Genomic DNA, 21574 nt, shown 5'->3' with positions numbered 1-21574 from the left:
ACTACCACAACAAACCCATTACCCATGATTTTATCTAGATTATCCTTCAAATTACTTGTTTTGTTAGTTCTCCAAATCTTTGGAAGAGATCTTCATGTTCACTCATCACTATTAATAGAACTTCCTCCCTTATCTAAAAGCTACCTTCAAAAAGCTGTAAGATTACTTGAATTATTAAAGCTGAAGATCAGCAAAATACATAATCTTCCAGGTAAAGGATCACCTGAATTTCTAATCATAAAGACTGTAGCTGAACACTTTTTCTAATTCAGCATTTCTCCAAGCACCCTTGGCATAATGCAAAACATGTAAGATTCAATCTCTTCAGGTTCACAAAGTGCCACCTATTATCTAGTCTTATTTCATCACTATCCTAATACTCACTAAGTTTACAATTAAAACTGGTATCAAGAGGTAAGAAAATATATTTTTACTAAAATTCACAATAAAACAACTTTGTGGGGCTTTCCTGCTTCTTCAGTGATGAAAAAAAATCTGCCTGCCAATACAGGTGACAGGGGTTTGATCCTTGGTCCAGAAAGATCCCACATACCACGAAGCAACTAAGCCCGTTGTGCCAAAACTACTGAAGCCCACAGCTCTAGAGCCCCGTAGCTCCAACTATCAAGGCCCCCCATGCCTGGAGCCCGGGCTCCACAAGAGAAGCCACCAAGAGCAGGAGCCAGCACGCAGCCGTCAAGAGCAGGCCCGCTCACTGCAAGCAGAGAATGCCCAGGCAAGTCAACAAAGACCCAGCATAGCCAAAAGTAAATAATTAAATAAAAAAAAATTTTTTTAAGTAACTTAAAAAAAAAACATTGTAGCTTCTGCACATAAGACTCTGCTATAAAGGACAACGTTCCACTCATAGGCTATTCCTAGTTCTCAGCATACTGACTAGAACTAAGTACCAAATAGTTTGTGGTTGAATTAAATATTTATAATTTAGGATTATTCAATATCAACAAAAGATAAGATAAATAGTTGTTTAAGCTAATAGATATGAACCCTAAGAGAAAATCATAAAAGTAATTAACTTCTCAAAAAAACTAAAGAATGATTCAGGAAGAAAAGACAGCATTTCTATTAGCACATCTGTCTTAGAACAAATGAAGTATTCACTGAAACACAATGATAAATGATTTTTATTTAAAACATTTATAAGTCCAGACACTAGGTAAATAAGAACACTGAAATATTTTTTAAAAACAAAATTAAAGAAAGAATAATCAGAAAAGAAAGCAGAAAATTCCAAAACAAGAAATAAAACAATCTTTTCAGATAGAGCTAAGAGACTCTTTTTTTTTTCAATTGGATTTCAATACATACCAATTATAGTCATCTGGAAGAGAAGAATACGTAGATTTGTGACCAACACAATATAAGGCTCCGTCTGCAAAAACCCCAAACAGTAAAATGGATTTAGTTCATTTGAGCATATGTTCTCACACAAATGTAAAGTTAGTTTTACTCATTCAACCAATATTTACTATGTTCACCATGAACAGGGCTGTACTTGAGCTAAGGATTCAGCAAGTTGAGATCCTGTCCTCAAAAAGGGTTCAAATCCGGTGAGAGAGGGACACATAAGCAAACAACTCCAGTACAAAGATGAGCCCTGTCAGCACAGAAGAACTGGGAGGAGAAGGGGCACACTGGCAAGTTACAAAACAGGAGTACAGGTTCAGGAACACTTTTCCAGTGGAGACGACCTTTAAGGTGTTCTGAAGGATGAAGCAGTAACTTGGGAGTTATTAGTGGATGAGTACAATGTTCCTTTGAGAGGTAATAAAAAGTGCCAATGATCAAAGGAAAGAATATAAAACTTTAGTGTTGGGAATTCACTGGCAGTCCAGTGTTTAGGACTCGGTGCATTCACTGCCAGGGTCTGGGTTTGATCCCTAGTCAGGGAATCAAGTATCCTACAAGCCAGGAAGTACAGTCAAACAAATAAATAGAAACTTTAGTGCAACTGGAGTGCACAGTCCATAAAAGGGGAGTGTTTAAGTAATGAAATACAAAATAAACTCCTCAAAATCAACTTTTCTTAATCAAAATGCTGACATTTCCTTTTTTAAGAATACCTGCAAATTCAAAAGCCATATTTTTTTTAACGGTTTGTAAAAGGTTTCTCTACATTCAGAGAAATGATACTTCTTTTAAATATAAAGGAAAAATATAGTTCGGTATGGTTAAAAAAAAATTCTGAATAAATCTTCTGTAGAGAAAGATCAACTTCTCTCAACTAGTCTCTTGCTCCTCAGTATGGAATGCCATCCCAAGTTGGTTCAAATACCACTCATCTTTCAAAAGCCAAATGCTACTCTTCCATGAAATTCTTTTTCCCTTCTCCCTGCCCGACAGCCCCCATCACAGAAGAGCTGTGTATTTTGCATGCTCCACAACCAACACTCCATACAACACTGATATACCATCTTTGTGGTCTTTTTTCTTTTTTTCAATGCACCAGTTATTTACATGTATCAGAGACGTCTAAACAAAGATGTATTTTCCATCTTTGTATACCTCTCGTTTTCCCAAGGATTGTATATACTTAAGAGTTCTAAATATAAATCCTTACTCCAATACATTAAAAAGTACCTTAACAAAACTCACTAGACTGTAAAAGATTCTTCAGCAAAATGTTGACCCCACAATTCCATTGATGTAAAGATAACAAAAATACAAAGAATTAAAAATATAACTTCATCTTTCAAAAGATTTATCAATTTTCATTATCTGTGCTAATACAGAGGTGTATTCATTAAGACAAATCAGAGGGTAATGTAAAAATCATTTACACATATTTTATTTTCTTCTTTGACACTGTTGGGGATCTTCTTTTCTTAACTATGTATGGATTAGTATTAAAAGTCATTTGTATTCTCTGAATACAAACCAGCTAAGTGATCTACATGCTTGCTGAAAGAAACAGGGTTGGATGGCAGAGGAAGGACAGAGAGAATTTACCATTTTTAGGTAGGCAAGAAGGAAAACTCAAGACAAGAAGACTTTCAGTTCAACAGAAACTGCAAAATTTCTACTCTGCACTTACACAGACATTTGTTGTACCCTCATGACACACACATTCTACCTTCTATTCCAGGTATTGTTTCCATAGTTGTCTATTTTAACTACGAGTCTAAATAGATTCTTAAATGAACATCCTGCTTATTAATGTGTCCCCTATCATGCTTAATAAAAAAGAAGAGATTGCTAAACTGCCTCTGAAATGTAATTTCTGTATAATTAATACTTAAAAAACATATTTGACATTTTAGCAAGAGAAAAATTCTAGATACGGCTAAGTATCAGAAGTTCTAAAGGCATAATTAGGACTGACGCCAAAGTTAACATCAATCAATCCAAAGCAACTCAATATGCCAAAAAGAACTTCCCATGAGAGTCAGTTCTCCACAACTCAAGGACTTTTCCTGTTTTATGTATATATTTATACACACACACACAGTTTAATTGCATTATGATATGATCTGTAAAAGCTGAGAGTCCCATTCATTTTCAAATGCTGAATTATTTTAAATTACTACAACAAAGATGGTCTAGCAGAAAGTATATTGAGAAGACACAGTTTTGATCTTAGCTCTAATTTATCAGATATGCAACTTGGTTGAGTTTCTGATGGCCAGAGAACTCATGTTCCTTCATCTTCAGAAACAGAATACCACCACATGATAAGTAAATTATTGTAAAAATCAAAGTTGTAAACATCAAAAGACTTAAGATGCTTAAAAGTTGTAAAACTTCTACACTGACTATGTATTTCAGAAGGTTTTAAATGTTCCTTTTGGAGTATAAGAAGACCTTTTTATTTGTGCTCATTGAATTTTCCAATAACCGTTTGCTTTGCCTCTAATCTTTCAACATCCTTCCCTTTTGTATAAAATATCAATAGCAACAGTAATAATATTTTACCTTCACTAGTAATAATACAAATTGTGTAGAATAGGGGGCTTAAGGATGTAAGAGGTTAGGTAGTCAGTGATTATTAGGATGACTGAGTGATGATGGAGTAATATTCTCGGATAGCCCAACTGGTGAAGTCTACATAGACATTTTTAACTTTTCCAGGGGCAGATTAACTAGTTTTCAGATTAACCTGAGTGAGGACAAACTGTTGTTTCAGGACATGGACTAGGTAAAAATTGATTAGGCCTGATTTCCCATCAGCCTTGGGGCTGAGTTCTTATCAGGGCAAAAGAGAGACTAATTGCAGCAGCACTCTCTCCCCAAGTCCTCAACAAGAACAAAAAATGCTCCTAGGTAATCAAGGGCTGACTGCAGTTTTGTTTTCACTGATTTTAGTGTTTACTTAATTATACTTTTACTTATATAGTTTTTACCCACTAGTCTTCAAATAACTCTTTTCCTCTTAACTCAATAGAAATGTTCAATTACAAATGGTAGTCAACAGGAAACATGGACAAAGAGATTAAGATTGGGCAGAGATGAGTAAAAAAGTTAGCTGACTAGCTAAACATGAAAAAGAAAACCTATTGTAGCGCTCTAACCATGTCTGCTTTAGAAATGGGAGGATGCAGTTCACAAACAGGGGAAAGGGGAAGAGAAAAGAAACTTGGTCGGGAAATAAGATTTTAATTGCCTGTTTATTTATATAGGTCAATGTTTTGACTATCAAACATGTATTACTAGGCTTTGAAGAAAATATTACACTATGTTTCTTCGGAAAAGGAAGTAATTACATTTTTTTAAAAAGTTACATAGAAAAAAATACAAAAAGAGTACACCAAAATATTAACAATAGTCATCTTGTAAGATGGAATTGTACAACTGGCCCTTATTTGCTAATTTTAAGAACTGCCGAAAAAGTAGTATGTGAGGACTTCCATGGTGGCTCAGTGATAAAGAATGTGCCTGCCAATACAGGAGACATGAGTTCAATCCCTAGTCGGGGAAGATCCCACCTGCCAGGGAGCAACTAAACCCTAGCGCCACAACTACTGAGCCGGTGTTCTAGAGCCCAGCAGTCTCAACTACTGAAACCCGAGCCCTAGAGCCCCTGCTCCAAAACAAGAAAAGCCGCCTCAGTAAGAAGCCCCAGCACTGGACAAAGAGTAGCACCCAGTCCCTGCAGCTAGAGAAAAAGCCTGAGGAGCAACAAAGACCCAGCACAGCCAAATAAATAAGTAAATACTTTTTTTAAAAAAGCAGTATGTGAAAACATAAGTAACTCAAACCAGAAAAAGGTTTTCCTTATTAGTCCTTCACTTGGCCTCAGTTAAATCCCACTTGTGGTCTACAAAGATAACTTACTTGGTCCACATCTTTTACTCTTCATTTATAAATGCCTATATACATATACGGGTCAATCATCTTTCAAATGCACAAATTAGATCATAAAATAGATACTGTCTGACATACACCCCTTTCTATATAAGGATCTTTCCACATCATGCAATATGTGGCATACATATGACTCCTATACAATAGCAAGCATATACAATAACTAAACACTGTACATTTTCTTCAGTGGACACATATTATGATATTATAATATTTGAAAAAGTTTAACATCTCTTAAACATTAAAAAAAAAAAACACCCAACTTACTTTGAATTGGAAATAAATGTTTCAAGATAGTTCTGCTTGATATTACCCATTTTACTGCTGCCAATGCCATGGTGAATCAAAATACTTATCAGGTGGTATAAAGATGATTTGAAGAGAAACTGCTTTTTAAAATCGGCTTCTAGATATAACAATCTTCACCCCTGCATGAGAGATAAAGAATCAGTGCTGCCTATGATAAACTGAAGCGACACAACACACTCAACACCACAAAATAGGATCGCTACCTAAAACTATAGACACTAACGCAAAACTTTTTAAACAACTGTTTCCAGGCAATACAGGACAAAGAGCAACATCATCAGAAATCCCAGAACTATGTGCATTACTACTCCTCTTAAATGCAAACTTCTCAACACCTGGTATAGTTATTTCCATTCAATGAGTGCACAGCCAATGTGTAACTATTAGAAACAGTCTATCACACATGCTATACAGAGCATTCTCCTTTCATAAAGCTAATGTGTCTGTGTACAACTTCCCAGGTACCATATACAAGATCTTAATACATCTCTTCAAATAGTGTTCTGTTTCTGATTAAATGAAATATTAAACAAGAAGACCCAACCATGGCTTATTAAATATTGACTTCGAGAAACACACATAAACATCCTATCCCAAAGCCCCAAATAAAATTTTGCCCTCTTATATATGTATGAGATTTCTACCTTTTCAAGGTGCTTTCACTACCATTCATTTTACTCTCATATTAATCATGAGAAGTATCTTTATTTTGACTCATGACGAAATTAAAGTACAACATTTAAATAACTTGCTTCCAAGAGCTTCAGAGTCAATCATTAACAAACTGGGAAAGTTTGGGCAAGTCATTAAGCAATCCTCTCAGTTCCTTCCACGGTAAAATGGGGGAAAACAACTCCAGGCTGCTGTGAATAAATGACATACATCACTCGTTCTCAACTGACTATTCGATGACTATTCCCCACACCCCCATCCCCGCACAGTGGTAAAATCGTATTTTATCAGTCTTAGTTGCTAAAACTACGCAGCTGACTCCTTGCACTGTCAGTACATTAGCACTGACATCCCTGAGTTCCTTTCTATAGTTTATAACCCATTTTCCTATACATTATATGCTCTTTCACAAGTGTAGAAGTAGGCATCTCCATTGAAAAATTAAGAACCTAGGCTCAGAGAAGTCAAATGGTTTACCGCTGCTTAATAGGTGGTATGGATGAAACGCAAACCCGTATCTTCTGACTACGAGCTGAGGAACAGAACATTTAAAACGACATTCTGTCTGAAACCCAGGGATCAGATTATTCATCTCAAAAAGAGAATTCAGAGGGTATATCCCTTGGCCTGGAATTCAACCCTGAAGAAATACAGGGTTGCAGGGAGCCTGAGAGGGACGGAGGTTTGAGGGACAGGCTAACAGAACTAGCACCTTTCACCTGGAGCGTAGCTCCCACAGGAAGCGTTGAGTCTGGTGACCCCAGAGGCTTTATCCTGCGGTAGGATAGGAAGTAGGAGACCTCAACACTTGCCAATAAGCCTTCTGGGCCCGCCGAGCTTCTAGGGACTCCTAGACGGGAAAAAGAGAGGGCAGCGGTTACCTGGACTGCAGCTCACCGCGAACCCGCCATCTTGCCTCAGTCCGGGCTCTAGGCCTCACAACCCCACGCGCCTTCCTGGCCCGCGGGGCACTCTGGGAAATGTAGTCTCCGCCGGAAGGAGCCGAAGGTGCCGGGGTAGGGGTTTCGCGGCGGCGGGGGCTGCGGAGAAGGGATTCATTCAACCTGCTCCCGGGATTAGTTGCAGCAGTTCGCCGGCAACTTTACTAGCACTATCTCCAAAAACAAATCCACTGCTCCCCACGCATATCCTTAAGAAAGTAACAAGCAGTATTTTTTTTTTAAGTTTATACTAATAATCGGAGCAACTTGAGATCCATCTTCGGATAAGTTAGGTTTCCTACGGAAAGAGACATTTCAGAGAAGCATTGAAGGAGTAGTGGCGTTGGATTTGATGTTTGAAATGGGGAAGCGGGGCAACCCTTCAACCTAAAAGCCCAGCATTGTATTTTGAGAACGGTGCTGGTTATTTATTATGGGAGGAAGACATGTGCAGAATCCTGAACCTTGTCTTGTATCTTAGAGGGAAGAATAGGCCACGCCATAATGTCTTTCCGGACTATGCTGTAGGGGAAGACAGCGGGGAGAGACAGATTGGAAGGAGCTATCAATAGACTCGTCAAACATTCACTGTGCAGAGCTGAAGAGAGACGGATCAAAGACGATGCCACAGGCCACGTCTGGTTGGCTGTGAGCCGAGTGGGAACCACTGACCAACAGGGAGGCTCAGTGGGGCGAAGAAAGGTTCACAAAGCTGAGACCAGAAAAGAAACCAGCCATAGGCCTGTGCACATAAGGAGTGAGTGTAGAAAAAGAAAAGAAAAGCACCCCGAACCTAGCCAGGAAATTCCAACATTTAGCGGTCCGGTGGAGGAGGCGGGCCAGCAAGGGCCTCTCAGAAGCAGCAGCAGACAAGCAGTATGAAAACCAAGAGGCGCCCTCAGAGAGTGTGTCAGGAAGAGTTTGATAAATGTAGAGTTCAGTGTCGGCAATTTTTAAACCGTAATTTCCAACATGCTGACATTTTGATGTATAATCTGCCACTTTTTGTCTCTTTGTATATCTGTACTATGATAGTAGCTAACAGTTATTAGACACATTATGTGTACTATTTTAAAGTCCTGTGGCCAGTAATGGAGCTGAGATATGAACCTGCCAGCCTGATTCTTCTTCAGCCTCCCTCTCTTTCACACAAACACTTTTATGTTTAGGTTTTCTTTTATTACTGTTAATATATTAATACATATATCAATAAACACATACATGCACAATAGACTATCTTTTCTAATATACCTTTATTCCACTTAACTGTGTATCATGAACATCTTTCCTACAAACACCTTAATTATTGTCAGTTTCAAACCGCAAGCCTCCTGGAGATCATCAGGACTTATTTAAATGATCAAAGATTCTCATAGTATAAAGTTTTTTCATTATTAGGTGCTTTTATGCAACTCCTGCTGCTACTGCTGCTAAGTCACTTCAGTCGTGTCCAACTCTGTGCCACCCCATAGACGGCAGCCCACCAGGCTCCGCTGTCCCTGGGATTCTCCAGGCAAGAACACTGGAGTGACTTGCCATTTCCTTCTCCAATGCATGAAAGTGAAAAGTGAAAGTGAAGTCGCTCAGTCATGTCAGACTCTTAGTGACCCCATGGACTGCAACCCACCAGGCTCCTCTGTCCATGGGATTTTCCAGGCAAGAGTACTGGAGTGGGGTGCCATTGCCTTCTCCGTTATGCAACTCCGAAATTTATTAAATTTATTAAATTTATTCTACTGCACTCATTCATTCTACAAATATTTATTGAGCACTTTTTAGATGTACCAAACACCTGAGTAACAGTCTATGTCTTTAGAGATTACACATCAAGTGGGGACCACAGATAGTATATGCATAATTGAATAAGTAATTTATTTTATTATCATTGTCTTGAGTGCCTCAGAGGGAAAAAATGCCGTGAAACATGTAACTATTGGTTATAAGCATATTGGTGTCTGACTAGTCTATTAGGGTTAGAAAAGGTTCCCCTGTGGATATAAATGTAAGCAGAAATGTGAAGGAAGGGTAGAAGTCGTGAAGATGAAGAATATAAGAGAGTAAGGGCCTTGATTAAGGGCCATAAGGTAGGGAGCAGTACAAGATCCTTTCAAGAAACAAAAATAAGGTCAATGTGACTAGAATACAGAGTGTTAGCAAAAGGGGTGAAGCTGGTGACAAAGGTAGATCTATTTTATATTTTTAAGAAATATTTCACTCTTGGCAGGTAATATATAAAAAGAACTTTCTAAGAGAACACATATATTTGAACTTAACCAAAAAATAAGACCCTATTTTTCTAGTACACATTGAGTATTCTCCTTAAGAAGTGTTTCCTTGCCTTGTTAAGATAAATTACATATGTTTAATAGCATTGATAAATTATCCCACCAGAAACCATAAGAAATTTACACCAGAAACTGTTATTCCCCAATAGCTCTTTCTCCCTTTCCTCCATATTAATAGAACCCCTAATCTTTGACTGAGTATACATCTACTCTGAATTTAAAAATCTACATTTCTCAACCTCCCTTTCAAACATAGACTTGTTTGAAAGGGAGGTCATGGTCATGTGACTTAAGTGCTGGCCAATGAGATATATGGACCCAACAGAAGCAGAAGATATTAAGAAGAGGTGGCAAGAATACACAGAAGAACTATATAAAAAAGATCTTCATGACCTAGATAACCATGATGGTGTGATCACTCACCTACAGCCAGACATCCTGGAGTGAACAGTCAAGTGGGTCTTAGGAAGCATCACTGTATATGAACAAGGCTAGTGAAGGTTATGGAATTCCAGCTGAGCTATTTCAAATCCTAAAAGTTGATCCTGTTAAAGTGCTGCACTCAATATGCCAGAAAATTTGGAAAATTCGGCAATGGCCACAGGACTGGAAAATGTCAGTTTTTACTCCAATCCCAAAGAAAGGCAATGCCTAAAAATGTTCAAACTACCATACAATTGCACTCATTTCAAATGCTGGCAAGGTAATGTTCAAAATCCTTCAAGCTAGTCTTCAACAGTACATGAACTGAGAACTTCCGGATGTACAAGCTGGATTTAGAAAAGGCAGAGAAACCAGACGTCAAATTTCCAAAATCTGCTGGATCATTGAAAAGCAAGAGAATTCCAGAAAAACATCTACTTCTACTTCACTGGATCACAACAAACTGTGGACAATTCTTCAAGAGATGAGAATACCAGACCACCTTACCTGCCTCCTGAGAAATCTGTATGCAGGTCAAGAAGCAACAATTAGAACCGGACATGGAGCAACAGACTGGTTACAAATTGGGAAAGAGTACGTAAAGGCTGTGTATTGTCACCCTGCTTATTTAATTTATATGCAGAATACATCATGAGAAATGTCTGGCTGGATGAAGCACAAGCTGGAATCAAGATTGCTGGGAGAAATATCAGTAACCTCAGATATGCAGAAGATGCCACCCTTATGACAGAAAGTGAAGAAGAACTAAAGAGCCTCTTGATGAAAGTGAAAGAGGAAAGTGAAAAAGCTGGCTTAAACTCAACATTCAAAAATCTAAGATCATGCCATCCAGTCCCATCACTTCATGGCAAATAGATGGGGAAATAATGGAAACAGTGACAGACTTTATTTTCTTAAGCTCCCAAATCACTGTGGATGGTGACTACAGCCATGAAATTAAAAGACACTTGCTCCTTGGAAGAAAAGCAAACCTAGACAGCATATTGAAAAGCAGAGGCATTACTTTGCCGACAAAGATCCGTCTAGTCAAAGCTATGGTTTTTCCAGTAGTCATGTATCGATGTAAGAGTTGGACCATAAAGAAGGCTGAGCACCGAAGAAATGATGCTTTCAAACTGTGGTATTGAATAAGACTCTTGAGAGTCCCTTGGACTGCAAGGAGATCAAGCCAGTCAATCCTAAAGGAAATCAGTCCTGAGTAATCATTGGAAGTACTAATGCTGAAGCTGAAACTCCAATACTTTGGCCACCCAATGTGAAGAGCTGACTCTTTGGAAAAGACCCTGATGCTGGGATAGATTGAAGGCAGGAGGAGAAGGGGTCGACAGAGGACGAGATGGTTGTATGGCATCACTGGCTCAACGGACATGTGTTTGAGCAAGCTCTGGGAGATGGTGAAGAACAGGGAAACCTGACGTGCTGCAGTCTGTGGGGTCCAAAAGAGTCGGACAAAACTGAGCGGCTGAACAATAACAATGAGATGTAAGCAACTGTGTCTTTGGCTCTTCCCAAATGCCTTGCAAAGTACCTGACAGATAGTAAAGCACTCAGTCAACACTAGCAATAATTTTACCTTGTAGGTGCTTAATAAATACTGGTGTAATAAATTTTTATGAATATCTTACCCAAAGAGATTACCTACTTCTTAGACATTGAAATGTAATCCTTCCCTTTTGACTGTCAGGAATAATCCAGTGAATGTAATGAAAATTTAAAAAAGGACTTAGTCTAAAATGGACAATAATGATTTCTAGCTTTAAGTTGATACATCACTTAGTCTCAGCAGAAAGCAAATGACATACTCAGCTGGTATCATTCTGAGCGGTTTATTTACAGAGGAATTCTTTAAGGAGGTGTGAGTGGAATCACACAGAGCAGTGTTAGTATAACCCGGGCTTGGTACTATTGGCTGTTCCTTCCAGATCAGAAGGAATAAAGAGGGGGAGCAGTTCCTGGACTCCAGGAGAGAATCCTGTAGTTGGCTACCTGGAGGAGAGCAGTCAGCTATTGAAGGACATCGCCAGCCTGATGTGACCTTGCCAGGAACCATCCAGGGTAATAATTACTCTGACTTCCCTATCCTTTCCGTCTCCAGTCTCCTGCAAGGGCTTCTCGTTGGCCCAAACCAAACAGAAACCAGAGGTGAAAGAACCCCCTCCATGCAGGGTCGTCTAATCAGGTTAACTTCTAGGAGAACAGAGTGGATCAGGTGAAGAGTGGATTTGGAAGAGTGAAAGGCAAGTTCTTGGCATCATGTCAGAGTAAGTGCCTTGGCGTATTCTTGGTGCTCTGACTGTAAAGTCAGAGACTGGTAATCCAATTGGATGTTATTTAAATATAAACAGTATGGTCCTCCAGTTTTAATGGAATATGAGAAGAATTCTGAATAGCTTTGAGCAGTAATACCTTCACTGAATATGTCGATAAATCAAACAAGTGAAACCGCTTGAGTAGGAGACTGGAGGCTCACACCACACTGGTAAGTTAGGTAATATGTGTAACATGAATTCAGGTAACACTCCATTTGGAGGGTATGGGTGGCGACCATACGAGGGGGCTCTGCTTCTCCTTCAGGTCGTGCAGAAGAAGATCCTGGAAGACTGTACTTCCAGACCTCACCTTCACAGCCAGCCTAGAAGGCATCTCAGATTGCTTATGTCGGTTACCCCAAGGTACTTGGGGGTTTCTTCTTTCCTATAGTGTAAATGACTTTTAGCTCCTCAGAGAATTTGGAATGACGTGTAGAAATGATGACGTAAATCAAACACACCTGTGGACTTCCCCGGTTGGTACAGTGGATAGCACTCTGCCTGCCATTGCAGGGGACATGGGTTCGATCCCTGGTCCGGGAGGATCCCACGTGCCACTGAGCAACTAAACCCAAGCGCTGCAGGTTCTGAGCCTGCATGCCCTAGAGCCTGTGCTCCACAAGAGGGGTCATTGCAACGACAAGCCCGTGCACTGCAGCGGGAAGGAGTCCCTGCTCATTGCAACTAGAGAAAGGCCATGAAACGAAGACCCAGCACAACCAAAAATAAATAAGCAAATGAATCAAACCCACAGGTAGTATTGTTTTCCAGTTAGGGTTGAGAACATAATGCATTCACAAACATGTATCTTCTGTGTTTATATTGAAGTATTTAGAATATATAAGAGAATTTGGACTATTAAATTTGCTTTGTGGCCTGACAGATTAGCTTTGATTCTAATTTTTTAAAACTTTTTATTACAGAAAATTTCAAACACATACAAAATTAGAAATAAAAGTATAACAAACCACCACACACCCCTCCTTTGGCTTCAACAATTGCTCACGGGCAATTTTGTTTCATCTATGCTCCCACCATGTATCTTTTCCTCCGTTATTTTGAAGCAAATCTCAAATAGCCTATTATTTCATCTATAAATATCTCAGTGCACGTGTTTACTAAGTCACTTCAGTTGTGTCCCACTCTTTGTGACCCTATGGACTGTAGCCTGCCAGGCTCCTCTGTCCATGAGATTCTCCAGGCAAGAATACTGCAGTGGATTGCCATGCCTTCCTCCAGGGGATCTTCCCTCCAGGGCTCGAACCCGCATCTCTTCTGTCTTCTGCATTGGCAGGCGGGTTCAACATGCAACTTTCCAAACGGCTCATGAATGTCATATTTTCAATTGTGTTTGCTTGTTTGAATCAGATCCAAATTAGATCCACACTTTTCAATTGCTTAATATCAGGTTTTAAGTTCCTTTCATTTAAGAGTTCCTTCCCTATTTGTCTTTCTCCTTTTTCCTTGCACTTCTTTGGTAAAGAAACAAGGTGTTTGTCTGGTAGAGATTCCCAGAATCTGGGTTTTGATGAGTACATCTTGGAGCAAACTTTAACATGTTCCCAAGTCTCTTGTGTTTTCCATAAATTGTGATTCCAGTTTGAACTTGTCATTAGGTGACTGATCTAGGCTTATGACTCTATGTTGAAAAGTGTGAAATAATTATATTGTTTGGAAGCAGTGCTAGAATACTTAACAGATGACTCACTGTATTTAAATTGTTTTGCATTTATAAGAATTATTTAGATGTTTGGTAATGTTTACCTATCAGAAAACTGAAGGGCTGAACAAGAAAATTGAGTATGTTAAATTTACAGGTGCATAAACAAATAGGACCTAATTAAACTTAAAAGCTTTTGCACAACAAAGGAAACTATAAGCAAGGTGAAAAGACAGCCCTCAGAATGGGAGAAAATAATAGCAAATGAAGCAACAGACAAAGGATTAATCTCAAAAATATACAAGCAACCCCTGCAGCTCAATTCCAGAAAAATAAATGACCCAATCAAAAAATGGGCCAAAGAACTAAACAGACATTTCTCCAAAGAAGACATACAGATGGCTAACAAACACATGAAAAGATGCTCAACATCACTCATTATCAGAGAAATGCAAATCAAAACCACAACGAGGTACCATTACACACCAGTCAGGATGGCTGCTATCCAAAAGTCTACAAGCAATAAATGCTGGAGAGGGTGTGGAGAAAAGGGAACCCTCTTACACTGTTGGTGGGAATGCAAACTAGTACAGCCACTGTGGAGAACAGTGTGGAGATTCCTTAAAAGACTGGAAATAGAACTGCCATATGACCCAGCAATACCACTCCTGGGCATACACAACGAGGAAACTAGATTGGAAAGAGACACGTGCACCCCAGTGTTCATCGCAGCACTGTTTATAATTGCCAGGACATGGAAGCAACCTAGATGCCCATCAGCAGACGAATGGATAAGGAAGCTGTGGTACATATACACCATGGAATATTACTCAGCCGTTAAAAAGAATTCATTTGAATCAGTTCTAATGAGATGGATGAAACTGGAGCCCATTATACAGAGTGAAGTAAGCCAGAATGATAAAGACCAATACAGTATACTAACGCATATATATGGAATTTAAAAAGATGGTAACGATAACCCTATATGCAAAACAGAAAAAAGACACAGATGTACAGAACAGACTTTTGAACTCTGTGGGAGAAGGTGAGGGTGGGATGTTTTGAGAGAACAGCATGTATATTATCTATAGTGAAACAGATCACCAGCCCAGGTGGGATGCATGAGACAAGTGCTCAGGCCTGGTGCACTGGGAAGACCCAGAGGAATCGGGTGGAGAGGGAGGCGGGAGTGGGGATCGGGATTGGGAACATATGTAAATCCATGGCTGATTCATGTCAATGTATGGCAAAAACCACTACAATATTGTAAAGTAATTAGCCTTCAACTAATAAAAATAAATGAAAAAAAAATTTACAGGTGCAACTTAAAATGTTCAAATGTATGTATTTAATTTTCTTTTATGGAAAGTTCCCTTAAAAGAGTTTTATTTTAGTTGCTAGTCTAATTAGCAGAATAATAAGATCAGTAAGTTGAACTTTAGGAAAAACTAGACTTTACTCTCATTTCAGTAAATTGAATGCTAATTAAAGCAATGCTACTTAAACTAATCTATGGATAATTTCCTTGTGCAGGAAAGCTACCTCAAAGACACCAAAAATGCTTTTATCGGTATAAAGATGTTTTTGTCCTCTACTTTCCAAAATTATACTCAAACAACGAGAACAGAGATGAATGGCAAGAGATGGAAGAATGGCACCTGGTTTAGGGGACTGAAATTTAGCCTGCAGGTTGTACCAGGCCTCAAACAATTGGTGTCACCACGTATTCAGGAAGAGGGAGAGAGGAAAGGGCTGAAAACTGATAATATTTGAAAGTCAGTATAAGGTGCAATTAGATCCAAGTCTCCCATACACATCAGCCCACCCTGGTCAGAAATGGGAATCTGAATCTGAGAAGCTCTGGACTCAGGAGCACCATACGTGGAGGATGGCACGGGAGAAGCACCCAATAGGAAACCGCTGAGTGAGTCCCCAGCTTCCCGTCCTTGTGCGGCTCCAGAATGTCAGCACCCTTTGTATTCTGAGCCTGGCCTGCGGCCTTCCCCATGACCATATGAACCACCAGAGGTCCTCCCAATAAATTCCTTATCTGTTCAGTTCAGTTCAGTTCAGTCGCTCAGTCGTGTCCAACTCTTTGCGACCCCATGAATGGCAGCACGCCAGGCCTCCCTGTCTGTGACCAACTCCTGGAGTTTACCTTATCTGTTAGTTGGAGTCAATTTCTATGCCTGCGCCCAGGAACCCTGGGCGTGTGGGATCTTAGTACCCCAATCAGGGATTGAACACACGCCATCTCAGTGGAAGCACAGAGTCTTAACCACTGGACCACCAGGCAAGTCTCCTATCTTGCTCAAAAAGAAAAAAAAAAACAACAACAAAACAGTTCCTAGGGAGGACCTAACAGTAATAGGTAGAGAATGAAGGAAGGCAGGAAGAGGCCATATGTGCTAGGTATTATGTTACTGCTAGACGCATAGCAAGTAAGAATGTGCGTGGGTAGAAAGGCAACATGACATCAGTGACAAGCCAACAAGATGTGAAAATGATAGAGAGAACATAGGTATGATGGATTCCGGGATTTTCAGAGTAGTGATGAGATTGTCCAGACTGTGGGCTGAGGTTGCCTTTGGGGAGCCGAGATAGAAAGTAAGCAGGAAGTTAAGAAAATGTCAGTTGGTTTTGTGATTAGAAGGTAACAGGAGTTAAGTTTTCTAATTGGTGAATTTAAAAATAAAGAACTGGGTCCTCTCAGCTGTGTCTCTTTTCCGCTTCTCTTTCTCTACCTCCCTCTCTTTCCCCTCTCTTTTCTTTTCTCCTTCTTTCTTCCTCCTTTCTTTCTCTTCTTCCTTTCTTTTCCCCAGCCTGTCTTCTAAGCCTGCCCATCTCCTCTGTCTTGGTTTAAGGGGCCTGAAGTTGCCTGACCATGCTAAACAATTGCGTGGCTACGCCTGCAAGTGGGAAGCAGGTTAGGGAACCATTAATAAGCTCAAAGTACTACAGACTTAGAGTTCTTTTCTATGATTAGCTTTACTAGTAATGAAGGCAATGTTTTGGTCTCCATCTCTTTCAACTGGTTATAATTTCAGGAACCTAAATTAGGTTTTATTTATTGGCTTCCTCAAAACCCAGCAATCTGGAATACCTAACACTTGAACCAAGTGAATTAGAACAGATAGGAGGAAAGATATGGGTATCGGGCCAAAAGGAATTAGAAAAACAGGAACAAGAGAAGTATAAATCAAGGTTGGTCTTATAACTGTTTTGCCTTCTGGAGCAGATCAGATAATATTGGACAGTGATGTTCAAGCTTTGGACCTCTCAGTGGTACCCAGGGAGCTGGTTAAAATCACAGGCGCCTGTGACTTGCACTCAAGATCTTGGGTGGGGGTCCTGCACCTGTTGTGTTTCACCAGCTCCTGAGCTGATTAGCACTCCAGAGTTTGAAAACCTCTGCTTCAGAGTATATAATAGCCCAAATCATTATACTGGAAAGCAAAACAAAGTTTTCAAAACACTTCTAATCATGCTGGAAGCAGGCCGGCAGTTTTATGCAGAAAGCAAGAGACACAAGTGAGACGTGTTTGACAGATCAGTAGGACTGGAGAGAGATCAGTGATGGGTGGAGGAAGAAAGGTGATGGGAGTGTTCTGACAAGAAACTTGGGCAGGGCACACCAGGGGAGAAGATGTGGGGAAAGAGCTTAGGCTGGGTAGGCTGAGTAAGCGCTCACAGGTGGAGTCACCTTGGGCAGCTATTCTCTTGGAAACCTGGAAGAGTGACACACAGGGGCCGGGGAAAAGCTGTGCTTTCAGAGCTCCTGTTCCACAGTCAGGCTTCTGGCCAACCCTTGAGTCACCATCCTCTGGAATCTTGTTTCCACTGGGAACTGGCCCAAAGAAAGGAATACCCTCCTTCATCCAGAATTAACGAGGGGCTAATGTCTTGATGAAAGTGAAAGAGGAGAGTGAAAAAGTTGGCTTAAAGCTTAACATTCAGAAAACTAAGATCATGGCATCTGGTCCCATCACCTCATGGGAAATAGATGGGGAGACAGTGGAAACAGTGTCAGACTTTATTTTTGGGGGGCTCCAATTAATCACTGAAGATGGTGATTGCAGCCATGAAATTAAAAGACGCTTACTCCTTGGAAGGAAAGTTATGACCAACCTAGATAGCATATTAAAAAGCAGAGACATTACTTTGCCAACAAAGGTCCGTCTGGGCAAGGCTATGGTTTTTCCAGTGGTCACGTATGGATGTGAGAGTTGGACTGTGAAGAAAGCTGAGCGCTGAAAAATTGATGCTTTTGAACTATGGTGTTGGAGAAGACTCTTCAGAGTCCCTTGGTCTGCAAGGAGATCCAACCAGTCCATCCTAAAGGAGATCAGTCCTGGGTGTTCATTGGTAGGACTGCTGTTGAAGCTGAAACTCCAGTACTTTGGCCACCTGATGCGAAGTGTTGACTCATTGGAAAAGACCCTGATGCTTGATGCTGGGAGGGATTGGGGGAAGGAGGAGAAGGGGATGACAGAGGATGAGATGGCTGGATGGCATCACCGACTCGATGGGCATGAGTTTGAGTAAACTCTGGGAGCTGGTGATGGACAGGGAGGCCTGGTGTGCTGCGATTCATGGGGTCACAAAGAGTTGGACACGACTGAGCGACTGAGCTGAACTGAACTGAATGTCTCCGGGGTGCATGCACTTAAAGCTTCCTGTGGGTAAGATAGCATTCAAAAATGCTTGGTAAAGCATCAAGTGGTGAAAAAAGGCCAGTCTTACTCCCCTGATCCTCTTAGGTCTCATCCTTCCAGAGTCTTTCCACCTTGAGATAGTGCTCTTACGACCCTGGATGACCTCACTCGGTTGTTTTTCACAGGCCGGCATTGTGTGGGTTAACACTTTGTAAGTGCTCAGCTATTTATGTTGAGGTCACGAATATGAAGCCGCAGGGTTTTTTTTTTTTCCTTTTCTAAAATCTGTGTGCAGCCTTTTCCTCCTCCCCCACCCACTTCCTCCCTGAGTCAGTGTTCACGAACCCTCTTCTCACAGACACTTGTCTTGATCGCCCACGAAACAGTTTTCTTATTCGTTAAGAAACAAAAAGTGTATTGCCAACAAATACTTCTCCATGAAGACTATTGCTCATAATGGAAACAGGACCTCTATTAAAGGTGACCGATCTATCATTTTCCAAACTGATCTACTCTGTCTTTAAAAAGCATGAGACAGCTTGTGAAAGAAAAAAAAAAAACAACAACACACAACTCTGTTGTCCTCCAGGAAGTCAACTTGAAAAGTTTAGGGATGAACATCAACATCCCGTGTTTTCTGTAAGCAATCACTTATGGATGAGGAATCTAGGCAGCTGTTCTCAAACAGGTGCTTATCTTCGGCCTGAACTCATGGATTCATTTCTTGACCAGTTCTTTTTGGGAGGTCTGATGCTCTAGGCCCTGAGCTAGGTCCCAGGGATCCAGAGATACCCAAGATAGAGAAGATCCATGACTCTGAGGAGCTCAGGTATAAATGTCGTAAGATATTACCTGCATAGTACATATGCTTCTGCTATTGTGGCAACCCACTTCAGTATTCTTGCCCAGAAAATTCCATGGACAGAGGAACCTGGTGAGCTACAGTCCATGGGTCACGAAGAGTCAGACATGACTGATTTAGCAGGCATGCAGTGAACATCTGAAATATCTGTGGGACGGGGGTGGGGAAGGAACAGGAAGCACTAAAATAGTATTTTTAGGAGTAAGATTTGCATTGAACGGGAGTCCTCTAAATTCTCCAACACAGCATTCTTGGGCCCTCTTTCCTGTATTATAGTGCAAAGGCCCTCGGAGTTTGAGTTCTGAAAGGAGCAGAGTCTGGGGAAAAACAAACAAACAAACAATACAAAAAAAAACCTGGACAAGAAGGAGGTCTGATGAAGAGCCAAAAAAAGATTAACTAGCTAAGGGTTCTGCCTAGTGCTGTTCAGTTTAGTGAAGCTATTTGGTGGCTCTTACTTATTCAATACCATGGACCGGCATCTTTTGAATTCTGAGTACATGATATCATTTTTTCTCTTTCTTTTTTTAAAATTAGTTTTTCCCTTTTTTTCTTTAGTTGTATATCATTCTTTTTTTATGTATATATTTATTTGGCTGAATCAGGTCTTAGTTGCAGCATGAAAGATATTTGTTGCATCATGTGGGATATTTCACTGTGACACACAAGTCTCTCTAGTTGTGGCTGAGCAGAAACACTGCATCTCAGCCCTGTGGCAACCTGTCCTTCTAAAAGATATCCTGTTCTACAGCATCGAAACATGTATATTATCTAGGGTGAAACAGATCACCAGCCCAGGTTGGATGCATGAGACAAGTGCTCGGGCCTGGTGCACTGGGAAGACCCAGAGGGAGTGGGTAGAGAGGGAGGTGGGAGGGGGGATTGGGATGGGGAATACATGTAAATCCATGGCTAATTCAAGTCAATGTATGGCAAAAACCACTACAATATTGTAAAGTAATTAGCCTCCAACTAATAAAAATAAATGAAAAAAAATAAAATAAAATATATCCTGTTCTAGAGGACTTACATGAATCAGAAGTTTGGATTTTATTTTCCAGATGAGTATAGTGCGAGCTGTTCTCAAAGGGGAAAAAAAAGGGTAAAGACATTCATGTATATATATTTATATATATATATATATGCGTGCATGCTAAGCAGCTTCAGTCGTGTCCAACTCTTGTGACCCCATGGACTGTAGCCCACCATGCTCCTCTGTCCACGGGCTTCTCCAGGCAAGAATACTGGAGTGGGTGGCCATTTGCCATGCCCTCTCCAGGGAATCTCTCAGACCCAGAGATTGTCTCCTGTGTCTCTTGCATTGCAGGCAGATTCTTTACTGCTGAGCCACTGGGGAATATATTATATATATAATATTTATCTAAGAGAATTTCCTGCCATCAAACTGATCTTGGCCAAACAAGCTATACTGTCAAGTTTTTAAAAATCTGGTTTCCTGGGCTACCCTGGAGGTCCAGTGGTTAGGAATCTGGACACGGGTTTGATCCCTGGTTTGAGAACTAAGATCCCACATGCTTCTGGGCAACTGAGTCGGTGGGTCACAAATACTGAGCCTGTGTCGAGAACCTGCGTCAAAACAACAAGAGAAGCCATAGCAATGAGAAGCCCAAGCAACGCAACTAGAGAAAGGCTGCATGCAGCAGTGAAGACCCCGCACAGCCCAAAATACAAAAGAACTAGTTGCTTAAAGTGCTTTACAAAAAAATCTGGTTTCCTATGGAAAACTATACATGGCCTTCATCAAGATTACAAAAATAATAGCCCTATATGTTATGAAGTGTTCTAAGTACTTAATATGTATATTTGTATATCATTGAACTTTCACAATAAGCACATGAAGTACACTTTATAGGTGAAGAAAAGATCAGACAAGTTAAGCAAATTGTTTTCAAATCTAGGTGGGGCTTCAGTGCCCTCACTCTTAACCTCCATGATTCTCATTATCCATTCTGATACAGAATAGCCAAAAGAAGGCACTGACATTTTTGTTGTTTATTCAGAATCTTTCATTCTCAAATTTTAGGATCTATCAACATTACCCGTGATGTTTACATGCAGAGTTCCAGGCCTCAGCACTGACCTAGAAAATTAGCA

General features: G+C 40.3%; 1 protein-coding gene across 2 annotated transcripts in view; it reads right to left on the bottom strand.

The window, feature by feature from the left end:
• Positions 1–7322, bottom strand: part of MRPL42 (mitochondrial ribosomal protein L42) — a 28129-nt gene extending 20807 nt beyond the window's left edge. Inside the window, exons 1-3 of one of the 2 annotated variants that reach the window (XM_043881238.1) lie at positions 7185–7322; positions 5590–5750; positions 1330–1393 (exon numbers count right to left, since the gene is read on the bottom strand). In XM_043881238.1, coding sequence (XP_043737173.1) covers positions 1330–1393; positions 5590–5659 — 134 coding nt within the window. In that variant the 5' untranslated portion in view covers positions 5660–5750; positions 7185–7322. Of the gene's footprint in view, positions 1–1329; positions 1394–5589; positions 5751–7015; positions 7119–7184 lie in introns of those variants that run through there. The other variant, XM_043881247.1, reaches the window with a different exon arrangement.
• Positions 7323–21574: the final 14252 nt, after the last annotated feature.

Source organism: Cervus elaphus, chromosome 3 (assembly GCF_910594005.1).
Source record: "Cervus elaphus chromosome 3, mCerEla1.1, whole genome shotgun sequence".
In the NCBI taxonomy this organism is placed as follows: domain Eukaryota; kingdom Metazoa; phylum Chordata; class Mammalia; order Artiodactyla; family Cervidae; genus Cervus; species Cervus elaphus.
Note: the sequence above shows the minus strand (reverse complement) of the source record. Positions and strands in the feature narration are given on the sequence as shown.